At 58.8% G+C, this 20894-nt stretch overlaps 1 protein-coding gene across 1 annotated transcript in view; it reads left to right on the forward strand.

Moving 5' to 3' along the window:
* Window positions 1-20894, forward strand: part of NRXN2 (neurexin 2) — a 99758-nt gene that overhangs the window by 51587 nt on the left and 27277 nt on the right. The window contains exons 11-18 of the mRNA XM_007944982.1: window positions 1409-1795; window positions 1939-2142; window positions 9671-9697; window positions 12599-12718; window positions 13090-13471; window positions 14060-14250; window positions 15710-15883; window positions 16157-16276. Coding sequence (XP_007943173.1) covers window positions 1409-1795; window positions 1939-2142; window positions 9671-9697; window positions 12599-12718; window positions 13090-13471; window positions 14060-14250; window positions 15710-15883; window positions 16157-16276 — 1605 coding nt within the window. The remainder of the gene's footprint in view (window positions 1-1408; window positions 1796-1938; window positions 2143-9670; window positions 9698-12598; window positions 12719-13089; window positions 13472-14059; window positions 14251-15709; window positions 15884-16156; window positions 16277-20894) is intronic.

Raw genomic sequence — 20894 nt, forward strand, 5'->3', positions numbered from 1 at the left:
GGGCCATAGTCTATCAGGCCAGCAAACCTGGTCTTTTTTTTTTTTAAATGATTTTGAGTTATGTTCCACATTGTTCTCCCACTCTGTCCTGGATCTTAAACACTGATCCCCTTCCGAGTGGTTGACAGTGGTAGCCGGGCACCATCTAGTTCTTCTGGTCTCATAGTCATATAGGATGCAGATCACAAGGTGTACCAGTCGCTTGGACTAATTATTTCCCTGCGTCTTTGGTTTTCTTCATTCTTCTTTGCTCTGGATGAGCAGAGATCCATCGTTGCATCTAGATGGCCGCTTGCAAGCGTTTTAGGACGCCAGTAGCTACTCGTGAGATGGGCTGGCTTTTAAATAATTTTAAAGAATTCTTCCAAACTTGAGAAAGAAAAGGGGAAGGAAAATAGATGGGATAAAAACAATGAAAAAATGTTCCTAGGATGCAGGTTTCTGCTTCTTAGTGTCTCAGTCAAGGCTCTGAAACTCCCACTTGCCTCCAAATTGATTTTCTGAGATCATCAGCCCCTGCCTTCAAAAACCTCCTGTCCCACAGGCTCCAGGAGCCCGTCGCCCTGCCAGCCGGTGTGCCCACCATGAGAACAAGCCCAAGGGCTGGAGCCACGGGGCAGGGGGTGGGATGCAGGCTCTGAGGTCTTGCTGCCTGGGTTGGACTTTGGCTCTGCTGCCTCCACACTGGGGTACTTTGACCTGGCCACCCAATCTCTCTCAGCCATGACCCCCTCTCAAAATGGGATCTTGAAGGACCAAATCTTATCCCGCCGTCCTGAGACTTCAGTGAAGTCTCCTGTGGTGGGAATGGTTAATGCACATGGCCATCAACCACTTTTAGAAGTTCAAAGCTACCTGGGGGGCCTCAGAAGAAAGGGCTGGCAATCTGACAAAACCAGCCCTTGAAAAAACCCTATGGAGTACAGTGCCACTCTGAGGCACGTGGGGTCACCAGGTCGGTATCCACCTGAATGGACAGTACATGGCCGTGTTTCTCATGTGCCTGGCATAGGGAGAGAAAGCTCAAAGTCTTGACTGAGACTTTTACTTCTGATTCAGCCGTTTCAGCCTCCTTACCTTCTCTTTCTCTGGTTCCCGGTTTAAGGGACGGGCTGGGGGAGCGACTCAGGGAATGTCCAGCCCCTTCAGGGATGTCCACCATCTGCACAAACTCTGAGGACTCCCTCAGGTGGAAATAGGGGTCTGCACAGTCCACTGCTGCTGGCCTTGGGGGCGCAGTCGCACGAATCCCTGGACTTGGGGCTCTGTGCCAAGCTGTGTCTGGTGCTGCTCGGTCCCCTGAGCCTGTGGTAGGTGCAGGGGTTAGGGCAGGGGTGCTTCCTGGCAAAGCCGTGAGGCCTCAGGGGTCCTGCCTTCTGGCTGAAGCCCGGCCCCGCTTCCTCCGCAGGCTCCATCTCTGTGAACAGCCGCAGCACGCCGTTCCTGGCCAGCGGGGAGAGCGAGATCCTGGACCTGGAGAGCGAGCTGTACCTGGGCGGGCTGCCCGAGGGAGGACGGGGGGACCTGCCCCTGCCCCCGGAGGTGTGGACCGCGGCGCTGCGGGCTGGCTACGTGGGCTGCGTGCGTGACCTCTTCATAGACGGGCGCAGCCGAGACCTGCGGGGCCTGGCTGAGGCGCAGGGCGCGGTGGGCGTGGCGCCCTTCTGCTCCCGCGAGACCCTGAAGCAGTGCGCCTCTGCCCCCTGCCGCAACGGGGGCGTCTGCAGGGAGGGCTGGAACCGCTTCGTCTGCGACTGCGTCGGGACCGGCTTCCTGGGGCGGGTCTGCGAGAGAGGTGAGGTTGGTGGGTGGCCCGGGTCCCTGCGCGCGCCACCCCTGCGCGCCTCGTAGGCCAGCCCCAGACTTGGCGTCCTTGTAACGACCTGTGGTCTTCTCTCTCCGTCCCCTGGCCTCCCCTGCACCCGCCGCCTGCGGCAGAGGCCACGGTCCTGAGCTATGATGGTTCCATGTACATGAAGATCATGTTACCCAGCGCCATGCACACGGAGGCGGAGGACGTGTCTCTGCGCTTCATGTCCCAGCGGGCCTACGGGCTCATGATGGCCACCACCTCCCGGGAGTCCGCTGACACCCTGCGCCTGGAGCTGGACGGGGGTCAGATGAAGCTCACAGTCAACCTCGGTAACCATCCGCCCCGGGACCACCCGCCCCACGTCTCTTGGTCCTCCTTGGCCTGACTCTGACCCACCCCCCCTCTGTCTGGAGAAGCTGGTGGAGGCCCCAGGGGGCGGTGCCCTCTGCGGGATTTGGAGGTGGGCGGTGCCAGTGTGGGGCGGAGCCCTGCAGCTCTTCCCGCCCCCAACCCCGGGATGGCGGGCATGTAGGGGGCTGCTTCCAGCCTGACAACACTGTGAGTGGTGGGGACCCAGCGGCGGCCACACCGTCTGCCTGCTGTGGCCCACGTGTGCCCACTGCCCTTCCAGGGCACACACTAGGAGCCTCAGCAGGCCCGTGGTGCGTGCATGCATAGACGCACACGCACGCACACGCTCACACACGCTGTTAGCTCGGTCACTGGCTCATTTGTTTGGGAAGCGCCGGCTGCGTGCCCCTGAATGCTCAGCCTGAGGTCCTGCGGCGGCAGGTGCCGTGATCAGCATCCCCGTCTGCCCGGCCTGGCAGGTTCATCTCTACCTCTGGGACTGTGTGTGTAGCTGCACGTGTACACGGGACACAGTTACACACAACGTTCCCTTTGTCTGGCACTGTGTGCGTCCACCTTTGAGTCAGATAGTTGGCTTGCGAAGACATCAAAGAACAAAATGAAACCTATTTGCTATCCAGTCAATTTCGACAAATGGCGACCCCCGTGCTGCCTCGTAGACGTGAGCTCCATAGCGTTTCTTGGCTGTGATCTTTTTGGAAGTAGATTCCCTGGCCTGTCTTCTGTGCTGCCACTGAGTGGGTTCGAACTGCCAACCTTTCAATTAGCAGCCAAGTGTAAGCCATTAGAGCCACTCAGAGACCTGTGAAAAGGTGTTAGACCAAATCCATTGCCACTGGGTCAATTCTGACTCAGAGTGACCCTATGGAACCGAGTACAACTGCCCCATAGGGTTCTGCTCTGTCCTATAGGGTAGCTATGGAAGTGACTGCCACGTCTTTCTCCTGCGGAGCCACTGGTAGGTTGGAACCTCTGACCTTTTGGTTATCAGCCGAGTGTTTGACCACTGCACCATCAGGGCTCCTTATATAGGCATTACTCCCTGTGGTTTATAGTCTAGGAAACCACCTACAGATGCCTCCAGCCTCACAGAGCTAGTGATGGGGGCCGGCAGCCTGGACACCACCCCAGAGCATTGGCTTTACAGTGGCTTTTCCCATGGCCTCCCGGGCGGCCGCTGCTCTGGTTGTTAGGTGGCGCTGTTCTCTGCCCATGCCCACGTGTGAGAGAAGGCCTCAGCTCGCTTCATTGGGTGGCGGTGTCCAGGAGGCGGGACTGAGAGACCCATGGCCTCACTCCCTGGGCTTCAGCCCTGGTGCTCCTGGGCAAGAGGAAAATGATAGGGCCTCTTTGTATATGGGGCACCTTGTGAGTGCCTGGGGGTACAGCAGTGACTAAGACAAGGTCTCTATCTTGTGGAGCGTTTGCTCCGGCAGCAGCCTGGGAGTAGAGGCCTGTGCCATTCAGACTGGGATCACATCTGTCCCCTTCAGCCGGCCTCTCTGAGCTTATGGAAATGTAACACAAGGGACCCATGGACGGGAGGGCCTTCAGACCACTGGGCTCACCTGTTGTGTCCTGGACCGAGACAAGCCCTCAGCCTCTTCCGGAGATCAGAAGTTGGAGAGAAGGCAGACCTTTTTTTAAATTTTTATTGTGATTTGGGTAAAAGTTTACAGAGCACATTATTATTATTATTATTATTTAAAATAAACTTTGTATTTCAGAGCACTTGTAGGTTTACAGGAAAATTTTACAGAAAGTGCAAAGTTCCCATAAGGCCCTCTCCTCCCTGCACACACTCCGTCTTATTATTTATTCCAGCATCTTTTATTCCTGTGGTACATTGGTTCCAACTGATGAGTGAATACTGATGCATTAACTAAAGTCCACAGTTGGTTTTTATTAGAGTTCACCCTTGGATTGTACAATTCCATAGGTTTTGACAAATGCATAATGACGGGTAGCCTACATTACAGTATCCCGGACAATAGTTTCACTGCCCTTGATATATTTGCTACTTCACCTCTTTCTCCTGTCTCTTGAACTGCTGGCAGCCAGATTTTTTTCTTTCTTTCTATCTGTCTCTGTTGTATTGCCTTTCCAGAATGTTGTATAGTTGGAATCTTATGATATGTAGGTTTTTCTGATGGACTTATTTCACTTGTTGTTGGGTGCTGTCAAATCAATTCCTACTCACGGCATCCCTATGTACAGTAGATTGAAATGATGCAGAGAAAACTCATTCTCCATGCAGCAGTTCATACACATTTTGTCTCATGACATTGACTGCAGTTCCCCACAATGTAACAGGTCTCTTCTCACTTCCTCCCCGTAGTTACCTCTTCCCTGTGTCCTTCCCTCCATGTACTCCTGCCCCTGGGCTTTCTTCCTGGGCGAACACTGCCCTTCTGTTCTCCCAAGCAGTGTATCTACCTCATGTAAATGTTCACCCCATATGCCTGTCTGTTGTTGGGCTGGAAGCCACAGGAGTGGGTTCAATTCCAGACCTGAAGGGCAGCCAGGGGCCATAGGCTCAGGGGTCTCCCCAGGCTCTATCAGACCAGCAAACATGGTCTTTTAGTTTCGTTCCATGTTGTTCTCCCACTCTATCCAGGATCTCCTGCACCGATCCCCCTCCGAGTGGTTGCAGTGGTAGCTGGGCACCATCTAGTTCTTCTGGTCTCGTGGTCATATAGGCTGAGGATCGCATGGTCTACCAGTCGCTTGGACTAATTGTTTCCATGTGTCTTTGGTTTTCTTCATTCTTCTTTGCTCTGGACAAGGAGAGACCCATCGGTGCATCTAGGTGGCTGCTTGCAAGCTTTTGAGATCCCAGTCGCTGCTCGCCAAAGTAGGAGGTGTTTTGTGTAGTATGTTACGCCAGTTGAGCTTGATGTCTCCTGTGACCATGATCCCGAGCCCACAGGTCCAACTACTTGCTCCCTCAGGGTAGCTGGCTGTGCCCATGAAGCCACCACAAGCTTGTCCCTTGTCAGCTCTACTGTACACCTGGGCATTTACAGCTCAAACAGATGCCAGAAGACAGAACTTCACCGTTTACTGTTGATCTGTCGTCTCAGCTTGACGGTGGCCTCCGGGGCATTTTGAGCCAGACCAGGGTCTTCTTGCAGCCCAGTGCCTCGAGAGGAAATTTCTACTGTCCTTTCCTTTTCCCTTTTTGGCCACTTGGCCTTTGAACTCCCAGGACAAGGATTTGCCAGGAGAGGTTGAGGCTGGAGAGCAGGAGGTGTGCCAGCGAGTGGGCCTCAGAATTGGTTGCGAGTGTTCCCGGAAGCGTTTCTGCTTCCGTGCACTGTCACAGCCCACGGAGAGTGGGTGGTGGGCCGGAGCAGCTCTGCTGGGGAGGGCAGGCTGGGAAGCACCCCTTGGCCATCCCTCCACAGGCCTGCCCTTGCTATCACAGAAGGAGAGACCAGCTCAGGACCTCACCAGTGTCCCTGTGCCCAGGCCGAGACCCACCCTTACCTGAGATGCATGTCCTCATGGGGCTACCTGGCTGTGCTCAGTGGGAGACGGCGGGGAGCGTCAGGCCTCTGTTTGGAGTGAAGGCTCAGGAGGCTGGTGGCGTCTTTCTCACTTGGACCACCTTAGGTCCCTGGCCAAAGGGTTTCTTTCAGCTCAATGGGGGAAGTCGTTGGTCAGGAAACTTACCTGGTGGGACCTTGGGACTTTCCACCCATAGAATCCCCCTCTTCTTCCTCTGGGCATGCTTTTCTGTTCATGCCCTACGAGCACTTAGAGAACAAGGTGACCTCCTGGCAGGTCATGTTAGGAACAGGCTTCTCAGCCTGGCAGGTGGCAGGACTGTCCTTCAGCCTGGCTGTGCTCCTGTCCCTGCCGTGGAGATACAGGTACTGAGGCGCCATCTTGAACATAGCCCATGAAAAGCTGTCCACGTGTCCCAACTGATGTATGTACACAGAGCTGTGGGCACCATGTAGGCACCCGCAGACACACAGGCGGTCTACACCCAGCCACCCGGCCTCAGGCTGTGATGGGAAGAGCACTGGCCTGGGAGCTAGGGTTCAAGCCCTGGTGTGTTGACTGCTGGGCAAGTCAGTTCCCTCCTTGAAGCCTCTGGGTTCTTCCCTGTAAACTGGGGATAAGAACCCTCACGCTGCTACTTCCCAGGCGAGGCTCTGATGGAATCAGGGGTGGTAGACATCGTACAGATGAAAGACTCATGTAGAGGCCTGCCCAGCCTTCCGTGTACCGGGATGGGGACCTCGGCTGGGAGCCAGCCCTGTGGGCTTGCTTCCCCGCGGTGTGGCCCAGTCTGGTCCCTGCCTCAGGAGCCCTGTTCTGATCCCCATCCTGCTATGACCCTCGGCCTGCAGGCCCTCCCCAGCACGACCAAGGTCCCCGTCCTGGGCTAGACTCTCAGTGGGGGAGTCGAGGGCCCTGGCCTGTGGTCTCCTCCTCCAGGAGAGAAGCCAGGCTTACGGGAGGCAGGTTTACAGTTCATCAGGTACAGCTGACGATGTAGGTTCAAGGCTGGGCCGGGCCTTGAAGAAGGAGGGAGGGACCTGAGGCTGTGGTGCCCAATTGGTTGGGCGGTGGCCCTTAGTGCCAGCTTCAGAGGATGGCGGTAAAACTGGATTGGCCATCCTGCCCCTCATCCAAGCCTCTGCCATGCCGTAGACCCCCAGGCCTCTGCTGTCCCCTGAGCAGGGTAGGCCGTCTCTGCCCCATGAGGGAGGTGATGCCCCCTGGATTCTTCACCCTGTTCCACTGTGGCCTGGGTCCACTGCCTTCTGCACTCGGCTGTGGTCTCTGGGCCCCCTTGTTCCCATCCCTGGAGGGCCCTTGTCACCTGTGCCCATGCGGCCCCAGCCCTGAGTCAGGCTGAGAGGTGGAGGGTGCCCTGCAGTGGAGAATCACTGAGCTGGAGGGGCCGTCAGTGGTCACCCTGTTCACCCCGCCCCGGAGTGAGCCGCCGGCGCATTCCTCCCCACCCCCCAACCTGGAGGCCCTCCTTCAGTGCCCAGAGCACCCCCCTACCCAGGTGGTCAGCCATCCCTTCTGAAGTTCCCATGTGGACCTCAGTCTGTCCTTTTGACCCCACAGAGCAGGGCTAACCCTCACCTTGTTCACGTTGAAGGTCAGGCTAAACAAAAACACTCCATTTCTAAGCCTTTCATCCCTGGGGCCATGGAGGGCGGGGGCTCCTACCTGAGGCCCTGGGCTCCCAGCTGCTCCTGTAGGCTGGCTTTGAACAAGGGTGGCACCAGGAGTCCCCACTGCCCCTCTGGGATGTCCCTTCCCAGAGGAGGCGCTGGCGGTGGGCTCCTAATATGGCCTCACATGGAACCTTGGCCCCGTCTCCCATCGGCCTGGGCAGGAGGGGGACCAGAAGGTCGTGCGCCCTTCAGTTCCTTTCATGTGGCTTACCTCCTCCCTTTGCTCCTGTGTCTGGCAGGCGATGGTGGATCTGGGCGGACTGCCCATTCCCGCACTCGAGGCGCTGTGCTGGGTGGGGTGCGAAGGCGGCCACTTGCTCCCCCCACTCTCAGTGCAGGGGCTTCCGAGGGTGGACCCGCTGCAGGGCTGGGCCTGGCGCTGACACCTCTTCTCTGGACAGACGGACATGTGAACTTCCCCCGAGCCTGGCACTCCCCTGCTGGGAAGGATGGCGATTGTGCTCCGACCCTGGGGCCCCTTCCCCAGCAGGAGATTGGCCGGCCCTCCCGGCCCCCTTTTTTCTTTTTTGGACCCTTCATTGGTGAAGACTCTGCTGGTCCCGAGAGAGCCCCCGTGACCTGACTCCAGGGCCTGGCACCACCCCCCGCTGACCTCACGTTTGCTGTTTGCATCTCGGCCTCCGCTCTCACACTGTGGCCGACTTCGAACCCTGTGTCTGCTCCTTGGTCTTCCTTGTCCACCCCCCCTCCCGGTGCCAGGCTGTGGCCGAGGGTCCCGGCTGCTCTGCCCACTCTTCTGCCGCGGTTGACAACGCGTGTGGAGCTCAGCTGTACTGCCCGGGGGCCCATGGCCCTCAAGTCACAGGGGGCCTCTGCGTACCTCCGCTGCAGGAACCTTCAGGGGCACAGGGGATGCCAGACGTCACCGCCCTTTGCTTCCTGGGCCACCGGGCACAGGGGCTGAGCCTGTCCTGGGAGGAAGGACAGGTTGCCAGGGACAGTGCTGTGAAGGAGGGCCTGTTAGTGACCCGCTCTGGGAAGGCAGGCCCAGCTGCTTCCCACCCCGGCCCCTCAGTTCACAGGGAGGAAGTCGAGGCTCCGAGCGGAGGGATTTGCCTGAGGCCACACAGTGAGTTAGTGTGAGGACTGATAATAGGACCCACTCCGCCTCACATTCTAGAACCTTCTGCCATCCCAGGCAGCCCCTCTCTCCCTCAGGCTGAGGTGAGCTCTGGGTCTGATGGGGTGGTACAGGTGTCCAAAGGACCAGATCAGAGCCTTTACAGGCCCCCACACTCTGTTCCTTCACAAGGACCGGGTGCCCCGCTTGTGGTAATGTATCCGCCAGGGGACTGGGGCCAGGGCTGCTGCTCTGAGCAGATGGTATGCTTGGTGCCCCTTGGCCCGGCCTGGGAGGAGAGGAATGCCAGGCTTGGGGCAGGGCCAGCACTCGGGCACTTCCCTTGTTTGTCCTGGGACCCCTGTCTGTGAGGCCTTTGCCCTTGCTTAGTGGCATAGTGCCTAAGGCAGTTGACTGCTAACCAGAAGGCTGGCAGTTCAAACCCACCAGCCACTCCTAGGAAGGAAGACTGGGCAATCTACTTCTGTAGTGATATCGCCTCGGAAACCCAAGGGGGTGGCTATGAGTCAGAATTGACTCGACAGCAGTGAGTTTTTTTATTTTTTTAATTTTAGTCCCCCTTCAGGTGAAGGACCTTGCCCAACCCCCAGAGGCAGCCTGGCATCCTCCAGGGGAGAGAGAAGGTTCCTGGAGGGGTAGTACCTGCCCCCTGGGACTTGAGGAGGCGAGTGGCCCCGGGAAGGGGACCCTGGGGCAGACCCCTCTGTTTAGCCCAGAGCCCAGGGGTCTGTCTCACAACTTGGGCTCTGAGCAAGGAGTCGTCCCAGAGCAGGGGATGCAGGGACCCTGGCCCCCCACCAATCTCCCTCCCAGAGACTGGGGAGATGGGGGTTGGTCAGGCCCTCAGTCCCCGGTGATCCCCTGTACGACTGGGATCCCCAAGGTGCCACCTCCCTCAGACACAAGAGGCCTGGGCCCCTGTACAAAGGGAACACAAGCCCTCTTCCCAACACCCAACTGCCCTGCCTCCCAGTCTGGGGAGGGTTGGAGCCCTATTGGGGGCAGGAGGGACAGGGTTCCATCTGAGGCACCTGGGCACGCGTGGTCCCCGGAAAGTGGCCCTGGGGGGGATCCCCCGCCTGCAGACGCCCCTCCCTGTGAAGGATGTAAAAAAAAAAAAAAACCTTGTTCTGCCTTTTTGTCTCCCCTCCCCCTCTGCCCATCCCATGGCCCCCCCAGACTGCCTGCGCGTCGGCTGCGCACCCAGTAAGTGGCTTGCCTCTTCTGCAGAGACCCAAGGGGACTGGGACATGGGGCAGTGGGATTTGGGGCGGGGTGGGGAGAGGCGGGTAGGCGTTCAGGGCGGAATGGGTGTGGTTGTGGAGGGAAGATGGAACCAGAGGGTGCTGGGACGGGGAGGCGGACCCCTTGTCGTCCCGAGTCAGCGGGATGGCGGGGACCAGGCCGCGGGACAGTCCGCCCCCGCTACGGCAGGAAGGAGCCTCTGTGAATCTTCCGCTGCACCTCCAGCGGTGGCCACGAGGGGGCGGGCGAGGGACGCGGGAAAAGAGGAGGCTGGCGATCCGGGTGTGTACTCAACCCTCCACAGCGCCTGTGGCTGGTGGGGGCGAGTGTTTGTCAGATGCGGGTTCTTCGAGAGGGGTCAGAGGGGGAGCGGGAGCGCGTGTGCCTGGGCTCGGTGCTGAGTGTTGCTGTGCGGTGTGCCTGCCTGATCTGTGCACGAGAGCCCTCCAGAGCTGTAGGCTGAGGTGAAGTGTGTGCTGGGTGCTTCTTTCTGGTGTGTGTGTTGTGGGCGTGTGTGTGTGCGTGTGTGTGTGTGAGCCCTGCTTTTCCAGCAGTACCAGTTGATTCCAACTCTTGGCGACAATGTGTGTGTCACACTAGAATGGGGCCCCGGTGGGTTTTCAAGGACTGATATTTTGAAAATAGATAACCACGCCTTTTTCGGAGGCGGGGCTGGGTGACTCAGGCCTCAGAGGACTTCTTGGTCAGCACCACCCACCCCAGCTAGGGGCCCCGGGATGAGCTGGGGGTCCTGGGACTAAAGCACCATTGGAAAAATAAGTATGTTTTACTGTAGACTTGTTGTGGTTGTTGTTAAGTGCCGTCGAGTCGTTTCTGACTCATAGCGACCCCATTCATAGCAGAACGAAACACTGCCCGATCCCGCCCCAGGGTTACAGGTGAGGAGAGACAACTCAGGGACTCCCAAAGTAGCAGGCGGGAAGAGCAGGAGAAGGGGGATTAAAAGCCAGGAAGCCAGAGAGGAGCAATCAGCCGAAGGGATTAGGTGAGGAGGGGAAACTCAGGCCCGCCCAGAGTAGCAGGCCCCCAGAGTAGCAGGAGAAAGGGGATAAAAGCCAGGAACCCGGACAGAGGAGCAGTCAGCCCCAGGGACAACTCAGGGACGCACAAAACAGCAGGGCAGAAGAGCAGGAGAAAGGGGATTAAAAACCAGGAAGCCAGACAGAGGTACAGTCAGCCACAGGGACCTAGTTGGGGGTGATACGAGAGGTCTCCAACAGCAAGACAAACTTGTCTGTCGGTTTGTCCTACTGTGGTGACATGTAGACGTGAGTTTTTTTTTTTTTTATTAGGATTTGGGTGAAGATTTACAGAGTAAATTCACTTTTCATACAGCAGTTCACATATACTTTGTCTCATGTCATTGACCAAAATTTACAATGCAGCAGCTCCCCTCCCACTTCCTCCCCATAGTTACCTCCTCCCAGTGTCCATCCCTTCATACTCTTCTGCACCCTGAGCTATCTCCCTGTGCATAAGCAGCCCTTCCTTCTCCCATGATTGTTCTCTCCAGGGCGTGTGTCTACTTGAGGTAAATGTTTAACTCACATGCCTGTACTTTGTTTGGCTGGAAACCACAGTTGTGGGTTCAATTCCAGACCTGAAGGGCAGCTAGGGGCCATAGTCTCAGTGGTTACACCAGGCTCCATTGGACCAGCAAACCTGGTCCTCACCTTCTTTTTTTTTTTTTTTTTTGCCTCCAAATGATTTTGAGTTTTGTACCACATTGTTCTCCCTCTTTATGCAGGATCTCCTACATCCCTTCCAAGTGGATGTCAGTGGTAGCTGGGCACCATCTAGTTCTTCAGGTCTCATAGTTGTATAGGTTGCAGATCGGATGGTGTACCAGTTGCTAGGACTGATTGTTTCCATTAATTTTGGTTTTCTTCTTTCTTCTTGACGAGGAGAGACCCGTTGTTGCATCTAGATGGCAGCTTCCTAGCTTTTAAGGTCCCAGTCGCTACTCGCCAAAGTAGTAGGTGGAACAATGTTTTGTATAGTATGTTATGCCAATTGAGTTTGATTAGACGTGAGTTTTGAGGCTGAGCCTCTGGTGTTTAAAACCCAGTGAGATGCACGTGGTGCACAGGTAACAGCCCACCTATAGACTGAGACAGACTAGGAAGAAGGAAGAGGCCGTCCACTTCTGAAAGAATTGGCCAGGGAAAACCTTATGAATAGCAAAGAAACACTGTTTGGTAGATTACCACGCACTGTAGACTTGGGAATGGATAATGCTGGCATTGAATTAGTGGTCATAATTCCTGAGAAAGAACACCCCCTCCCTGACCATGCTGCGAGCGTGGGTCGCTGGGTGTCTGTGTGTGGAATTGGCCAGGCGTGTGCGGAAAGGCCACAGTGGGGCCCGTTGTGGATGGGAAGTTGTGCTGCAGCTGTGCAGACAACCACAGAGGTGTGGTGTGCACTGCAAGGCTCTGTAGTCTTCAAAGCTCTGTGTGGGAACCTGGCTACTGGCTGCCTGCGGTGGATGTGTCCGTACGTGTCCTGGGGAAGGTGTGTGTCTGTGGGCAGGGCCTCAGTGCACAACCCCAGGGGCCCCGTTGACACCAGCTTCTAGGTGAGTAGCACCCACTGAGGTCGTGTGGAGAGGCAGGAGCGAGGTTGTATGGCTAGGGTGTGTCCACGCTTCGGGTGTATATGTGCCGGGTGAGGTAAGGCCGTGTGTGTGTACTCGTGTGCAGACATGGGCCATCAGGTTGTGTGGATGCACACGCATGCACACGTGTGTGCGTTGGCAGGGTGCTCTGCGTGTCCCCCTGGGGTGGTACATGAAACCCCTCTTGAGTAGGTGTCACGCTCACCCCCCCCTTGGTGCTGCAGGTAAGGGCCCCGAAACGCTCTTTGCCGGCCAGAAGCTCAATGACAACGAGTGGCACACGGTGCGGGTGGCGCGGCGTGGCAAGAGCCTGCAGCTGTCTGTGGACAACGTGACCGTGGAGGGTAGGCGGTCCGGGGCCAGGGAGGGGAACGCATCTCTGGGGCTTGGCCCCGTTCTTTTTAGTGACCACTGACTGAAATGCCAGCTGGGACAGCTGCCTCTGTCATTTGTCCCCGAGGGGTGGTATGTGACGAGAGTCTGGACTCCAGGGCCACTTCCCCTGTCCCCAGGCAGCATTTCCCCATCAGCCCTTGACTCCACAGTCCCTCAACTCCATGCTGCCACCAGGAGCCCTGCTTGCTCTTGGCTCCTCCCCAATGGTGTCTCTCCTGGAGGGTGAGGCCCCTGGGAACCTGAGGCCCAGCCCCACAGATGATCCTGCAGTCCGTGCCTCAAGGCCCACCCCTCATTTCTGTTCCCCTGTCCCTAGCAGGACAGATGGCAGGAGCCCACACGCGGCTGGAGTTCCACAACATCGAGACAGGCATCATGACCGAGCGGCGTTTTATCTCCGTGGTACCTTCCAATTTCATCGGGCACCTGAGCGGGCTGGTGTTCAACGGCCAGCCCTACATGGACCAGTGTAAGGACGGTGACATCACCTACTGTGAGCTCAACGCTCGCTTTGGCCTGCGTGCCATTGTGGCAGACCCTGTCACCTTCAAGAGTCGCAGCAGCTACCTGGCGCTTGCCACGCTCCAAGCCTACGCCTCGATGCACCTCTTTTTCCAGTTCAAGACCACAGCCCCTGACGGCCTTCTCCTGTTCAACTCGGGGAACGGCAATGACTTCATTGTCATCGAGCTGGTCAAGGGGTGAGGTGCTGGGCCTCGTGCTACTGTCAAGGCCATGGTCCCCTGGCCCCTGCTGGCCAAGATGCGGCTTCCCCAGCCACTGGCTGAGATGCCCGGTCCCCCCACACCACAGGCCAGGATGCACTTCCCCAACCACCAGCCAACATGGAGACGGAGCTCTTCCACTCTGGTGACTCCCACTTGCCTCCTTGCTGGTGGCTTCCCTGTTGGATGTTCTCTGCTCACTGGCCTGGCTCGGACCTCCTGTCCTCTGTGCAGGCAGTAGACAGAGTCTTGTCCCTGTGGCCTCTCTTTAGAAGACCAGAGAGGAGCTTTTCTGCTGGTCCTGTCGCCCCATAAACCACTCCTTCTCTAAGCCCACGTCGCAGGCACCGGCTCCTCTGTGGCCTCCCTCCCCTCGTGCTTCCCAGGATGGGACCTCCCACTAGAGCCCTCCATGCTGGTGTGGGTGCCTCTCATGGGGTCAGGATTGCTGCCCTCCTTCCCCGTCCCTTCTTCTCTTAGGACTCCTGCCACCCTTAGCTCCTCCTTCCTCCCTGTCCTCAGCACGGTCCCCTGACCCAGCGTCTCCTCCCTCCTGTGGAGCAGGTACGTCCACTACGTGTTTGACCTGGGGAACGGCCCGTCCTTGATGAAGGGAAACTCGGACAAGCCAGTCAATGACAACCAGTGGCACAATGTGGTGGTGTCCAGGGATCCCGGCAACGTACATACGCTCAAGATCGACTCCCGTACTGTCACGCAGCACTCCAACGGTGCCCGGAACCTCGACCTCAAAGGTGGGGCCTGGGGCCTCTGAGCAGGACTGCCCCTCCACCCCAGCAAGACCACCTCCTTCCTGGGGTGCTCCAGCCCTCTGTGGAGGCCTGCCCCTTCTGCCCCTGCCCACAGCTTCCCATCCCTCTGCCCTGTTCAGCTTTCCTGCACACCGGTTCTCTCCACAATGAAAGTCTGGTCACTGCGTGGGTCTCCCAAGACGCCTGGTGGCTTCACTCTAGAGCTGGGAGTTGGCAGCACAGGCCTCCCAAAGACCCCTGATGTGGAGGTTGGGAAGCGTTGGGTGAGAGCTGGAGAGACAATAAGGAGGGGCGTCACCTGCAGGCAGATGCTTCCCTTGGGGGAGGTTGGGAGGTTGATGAGGGAGGAGCAGTTGCCGTAGCTGGGACCCCTGCCCCATAGCTCTAGGGCATCGCTGGGCTAGCTCTGGGGCCTTTGTGGAGCCCAGGGCTCCCTGGTGGCTCAGGACGGCTTTTGAGAGAGGATGAGGAGGATGAACTGAGAGACCTAGGCATTGGAATGGGAGTGAGGCTGCTTCCCGGGGACCCATGAGGGCCCCTCCTTGCCCATGCTCAGAGCAGCCCTCTGTCCCCTGGGTGTCGGTGTGACTCCAGCTGTCAGAGCTGGGAGGCTCTTCAGAGGCCATTGACTCCAAGCCCCTCTTTTAGAGAGGAGGAAACGAGCTCAGAGAGGCTAGATGGCCGGCCTGAGGTCACAGAGCCAGCAGACAGCAGAGTTGGAGCCAGACAAGACCCTAGGTCCCATTCATAGAGCTGTGAGTTCTCCCTACTCCCAGAAGAGGGCGCTGGGCCACAGGTAATCCAAAGTGGCAGTGTGCGCTGGCTTTGCCCAGGCTGGTCTTGAGGGGGTATTGAGCACTGGCCAGGCAGCAGGATTGACTAGGGTCTTGGCAGAGGCCAGTAACAGACGGGGCTTTCTGGGCTCTGCTGGGGACTGGCCTAGGGGGCCGCGGACTGAGCCAGGCAGTGACGCCGGGGGTCAGGTGTCCCCAGGAGGCTGTCTTCCCGCTGTCCCCAGGCCAAGCCCTGGTTGCTGGGGGCTGGGCTTAGAAACCCCCAAGAGTATGAGAGAGGCCTGCGGGGGACTCCCAGGACTGGAGGCTTTGTGGGGGAGGGAGTGAGGGTGGACGGGATGGGGCCGCACAGCCATGAAAGGCCCTGATTACAGGACGGAACTGGAATCAGATGTGTGGGAGCCAGCACGGAGCAGGCGCCTCCAGCTGCACCCCGCTCCCCCCAATCGGGGCTTCTCTGGGAGGGGAGCTGACAGATGGCACAGTGGAGAAGGAAGAGGTGGGTGGGGGTGGGGCTGCGCAGGTCCTTGGCTCTCTGGAAGGGGAGTCTGGGAGTCCTAGCACCTGGGAGGCCTGGGGGGACCAGACAGCTGATGCTGATGGCCTGGGGTCATGGGACCTGGGCTCTGACCCTGCTGCCCTTGCAGGAGAGCTGTACATTGGCGGACTCAGCAAGAGTATGTTCAACAACTTGCCTAAGCTGGTGGCCTCCAGGGATGGCTTTCAGGGCTGCCTGGCCTCCGTGGACCTCAACGGGCGCCTCCCAGACCTCATCGCCGACGCCCTGCACCGCATCGGGCAGGTGGAGAGGGGCTGTGATGGTGAGTGGAGGGCGGCCCGCTGGCTGCAGAGTGACACGCCAGGGCTGGGTGGCCTCTGCTCAGTCAAGTGGCCTTTCTCCTCAGGTCCTGGGGCAGGGGGATGGTGGGGTGAAAAGTCACTTGCCTTCCCCGTGGCCTCCCACCCTGGCTTCTCATCCAAGTCCATGAGTCCCTCCCAGCCCCCCCATCAGTGTTTGGCCTTGGCCCTGAAGCTCCCGCGCTGCCTGGGGAGGGAGGGGGCTTAGGGGCTCTTGCTCCTCCTGCTTCTTCCAGGCCCCAGTACCACCTGCACCGAAGAGTCCTGTGCCAACCAGGGCGTCTGCCTGCAGCAGTGGGACGGCTTCACCTGTGACTGCACCATGACATCCTATGGTGGCCCTGTCTGCAATGACCGTAAGTGCTGGGGAGGGCAGATGCAGGCCCCTTTGAGCCACAGGGACTTCTGGGGAGGAGGGCGGGTCTGTACTTCCTCCTGGTCACAAGGGCCCAGGTGGAGCTGCCGCCCTGTCCCCTTAGCCAGTCTTCTCTCGGATGGTTAGCGTGGTGTGGCCGAAATCCTGGGGGATCAACGAACGAGTAGATGGTCACCTCTCCTGTGGGCGGGTGGAAGACTGTTCTCTGCAGCCCCCGACAACGGTGTCCGCCTCTGTCGGGGCGAGAGCTTGTTGCTCTCCCCGTGTGAATTTGGAGATGGCCTTGCATGGTATCCATGTACCTCGCATGCCCCCAGTGTTGCACAGTGGGGCTGGTATCCACCCGTACCCCTTTCCTCTGGTGCCCTCAGAAGCCGGTTCTTTCCTGCCCAGAATAGGCTGCACCCCAGAGGGCAGGCTCAGGGGATTCCCCAGAGGCCGGGCCACTGGGCAGCTGGCTTCCCTGAACTCAGGCTCTGCCATTCCCCCTTCCTCTCCCAAGAATCCAAGCTGCGGGTTGCCCTGGTGAGCCACAAGGACACTCCCAAGTGTCCTCACCTGCTTCTTCTGCTTGGCTGGGCATCTGCCTGCCAACTTGCATAGTGTTGGAGGCCCCTTCCCAGGGGGGCAGCTTCAGCAACAGTTTCCAGTCCCCGGTGGGTGGTGGCCCAGCAGCTAGGGAGAGCCTGGCAAAGGGAGGGCGGCTGGGCACAAGAGGGAAAGGCCACCGTCTACTTTGGTGGGGGTTTTGTAGTTTCCCAAGGATGATGGGGCTGGGAGCTAGGGAGAGGGCAGCTTGATGGTCTTCCCTGGGGTGGTCCTGCTGAGACCAAGCAGATGAGATGCTGCGTGGGAGAAGACACACACACAGACACACACACGCACACACACACACGGCGGGGGGAGGGACTTCTCCACTGGACAAACATGAAGACTGAGGCTGGAGAGGGCCAGGGGGTTTCTGGGAGCAGTTAGTGGATCTGGAGTAAGAATGGGCTCAGGGCCTTTGTCTCCATCCCACCCTGCTGGGAGGGGCCCGAGTACCTTACAGGATAAACTTCCTGCTTCCAGAAACCGGGGATCCTGGGAGGTCTTGGTTTTTCCTTGCTCTTTGGAAGAACATTCAACCCATCTCCCTCTGGTTTCCTGGTGCTCTTGGGCACAGCCAGCTCTGGGTACCACTGTGTCCTCTCCTTATTCCCAGGGTTTTCCTGTTTAGACCTATGACTCTGTCCTTCTGAAGCCTCTCCAACAATGGCCAACTCAGGAGTCCTCTGGCTCTGGCTGCCAAGGTCTAAAGACACAGGGCTGGGTCAAGAGTTCTCCCCTCCCAGATAACGCAGCCTTGAATAGGTCCCTCTGTTGCTTATTAGTAACGATCACCCACATATAGTATCTTGCGGTTTGTGAAGTTATTTCCATCTGAGTTACTTCCACTGAGAAGGTAGTGAGGTGGAGACCATTCTCCTACATTCTGAGAAGGTGGTGGGATGGATACCATTCTATTCTCTGAGAAGGTCACGGGATAGAGACCGTTCTTCTGACCCTCGGAGAAGGGTAGTGGGATGGAGACCATCCTTTCTATTTAATTGATGAAGAAATCGTTGCTTCTGAGAGTCCAGTCCCTCGCCCTAAGCCATAGGGTGTCAATGGTAGAGTTCAGCTAGAACCCTAGTCAGGCGCTCTGACTCCCAGTCCTGAACTCTTTGTACGTGACCCCCTCCCACTGCTCATGGGCCCTGGAGGGGGTGGTGGTGCTGATGATGGAGGGGAGGTCATCAGGATCAAGGACTCGGCCATCCCGTCGTCACCACTTCGCTCCCGCATGGTGGACCCTCTTGGTATCTGGGAATGGGGCACACGATGGGTAATGGTTCAGGGGGCTGCCACTTTTCAGCAGGGGTGGGAAGAGAGGCCGGATCTGGGCTCCAGGCAGATGGATGGAACTGCTTTGTGGGACAGGGAGAGTCGGGGCTGGGGAGCAGGGCACATCTTGGGAAGGGTCACCGTTCTAGTGTGCTGGTCTGCGCATCTGGTGACAGATCTGGACAAAGCTGTGGCAATAAAGACAAGGTGGGTGCAACCTGAGAGCCACGTGGGGATCCACGTGCTGACCCTTCGGAGACCTCTGACCTGGGGCAGCTCTGATGTCCCTGCCTCTAAAGGGCAGGGGCAGGAACCCGGTGGGGCAGAGGCTCTGCCAGCATTTTTCCAGCCACAGTCCCCTCTTCTCCTGGGGTGTTCCTCCTCCTGGTTTCTCTAGCACGTCTCTGATTCTTCCTGCTCTCATGCCCTCCTTGTGGCTGGTCTTGGGTCCCTTCCTCCAGACACAAGGTCACCAGGAGCTCAGCCACAGGGGCTGGGTCAGTAAGCTCTGCTCCCTGAGCCCTCAGCCTGGAAGGAGGGAGGAGGGTGGAAACGTGCAAGGTGGAGGGAGCCAGTCTATCTCCAAAAGGTTGAAGGTGTCTGGGTTGGCGTGGCTTGGGGTGAGAAGCTGTCTGGTGGGCGAGAGGTAAGGTGAGGAGTGATTCCACCTTCAAAACTACTCTCTCCTCCACTTGTTGCCTCAGTTTCTTCATCTATGACATGGGACTCTGCCTGTATTCCTGTAAGGCTCAGGGGTCTCCACTGTGGGGAGGCAGGAGAGAGAAGACCAGAGAGAGAACATTTCTCTGTGGGGAGAGAGAGGAGAGGAAGTGTGGGGGAAAGGAAGGTGGAAGGAGGAAGGGGCACTTCCTGACTTGCCCCAGGGTTCCTGCCTCGGGCTCCCACTGGGCCTGCCTTGGCTGCTGCAGTCTCTCCAAGCCTGTCTCTGCCTCCAGGCAGGCAGCTCCTCTCTGTGCCTGTCTCCCATCTCCCCACTTGCCCCCTTCTCTCTGCAGCTTCTATCGACCTCTCAAACACCTCCACCCAACTCCGTGGGTGCCCTCAGCCTCCCCTCTCCCCAGTTCCCACTCACTGGTATTGATTGGCCTCTAGGCGGTTTCCCTTCCTTTCCTCTCGCCACCGGCTCCTCCCTCCCTCCCTCTGGGACCATAAACGTTCTGTCTGCTCTGAGCTCTGTCCGTCTGTGTTCCAGAGTCAGGGGCACCAGGGTGGGAGGGAGGGGGCAGGAGGGAGAGGCTTCAGGGAGCCCAGCCCCTCCCCTTCCTTGGCCGGTTCTTGGCCCCTCTCTCCTCACAGTCTTCCAGCATTTCTTTGGTTCCTTCCAGGTTCCTGGTCTCCACCCTACTCCCTCCTACTTTCTGCCTCCGTCCTTCCTGCACCCCGCTGCCCCTGTACTGGCTGAGCCTCGTTTCATTGGGCCCAGGCTGTGGGGGTGCAGATGGTGTCCAGATGAGATCTGAAGCCACCACTGTTTTCCTCTCCTGCACTACCTCTTGGGCCTTGAGTGCTTCCCAGAGGGCCCTGCCCCCCAAAATCTTGAGGGCAGATCCCAGTGGGGGGCATCCTGAAATGAAAGTTCCCAGTGGAGAAGGAAAGGGCTGTGTCCTAGGTGGGTACTCTGTGGACAGGTGTCCTTGCTATGATGATGGGGGTGGAGTGCAGAGGCAGGGTGGAGGAGTGGCCTGTGTGAGAGGGTGGGGGGGCACCCTGTGGGGGAGGTGGCGAGGAGACCGTGTGTTGTGCCTTACTCTCCATTACCCGCGGGGTTCTGGGTGCCCTGTTTTTGGGAGTGGGCTGTCTGTGCACGTGTGCAGGTTGGCCATTCATTGCCTGTGACCAGACGTGTATGTATGTGCACATGTCTGGCTCTGTGAGCATGTGTACACGCCTGGCTGAGTGTGAGTCCGTGTGCCAGTGTCTGTAAGCACATGTGGGCATGTGTGTGCGAGCCTGTGTGTGTGAGCGCGCGTCCGCGCGCGCACTGCTGCCCGCACGGGCACGTGGGTGTCTCGGTGCCCAAGGCCGTCCACAGCCCAAGCGTGCACGTGTGTTCCGAGGGGTGCGTGCAGAGGTGGCCGCGGCCGCAGCTCGGCGCGCGAGCCCGGCGCGCACTCTCGGGGTTGGTCCAGGTGGGGGAGGGGAGGGGTGGCGCGCGGCCTCTCCCGGAGCCTCGTCCTGTTCAATTATTCAGCAGGCCCTTGCCGAGGGCGGGCGCGCGCCGAGGGCGGGCCGAGCCGGGAGAGCAGAGCCGAGCGCGCTAGCCAGGTGCCGCGCCGAGCCGCCCAGCGCCGCCCGCAGCTCCGGAGCCGCACGGCCCTCCGCCCTGCCCCTCCTCCCGCGCGGCCCTCCCCTCCTCTCCCCTCCGCACTCCCTCCCTCCCTCTCCCTTCCAGCCCTCAGCCTCTGCAGCAACACTCCGCTGCCTCCGCCTCTCCGCCGGAGTCTCGCAGGCTCGCGCCTTTCCGCGGCTCAGCCCCGCGCCCCTCCTCGCCTCTCCCCTCCTCGCCTCTCTCCCTGCGTCCCCCCTCACCCGGATTTGCTTCCCTTCCCCCCTCCCCTGGCCCCGGCCGCTCCCTCCCTTCCCGGGGCCTCCGTCGGTCCTGGTGTCCGTCGGTCCCCCGCTTGCCTGGCCGGGGAGCGGGGTCCCCGTGCCCCTGCTCCGTCCTCGCCCGCCTCCCCCTTCCCCGGCTCGCTTTTCCGCAGGATTTTCCC

Source organism: Orycteropus afer, unplaced genomic scaffold, assembly GCF_000298275.1.
Source record: "Orycteropus afer afer isolate SDZICR_OR568_19922 unplaced genomic scaffold, OryAfe1.0 scaffold00130, whole genome shotgun sequence".
NCBI lineage: Eukaryota > Metazoa > Chordata > Mammalia > Tubulidentata > Orycteropodidae > Orycteropus > Orycteropus afer.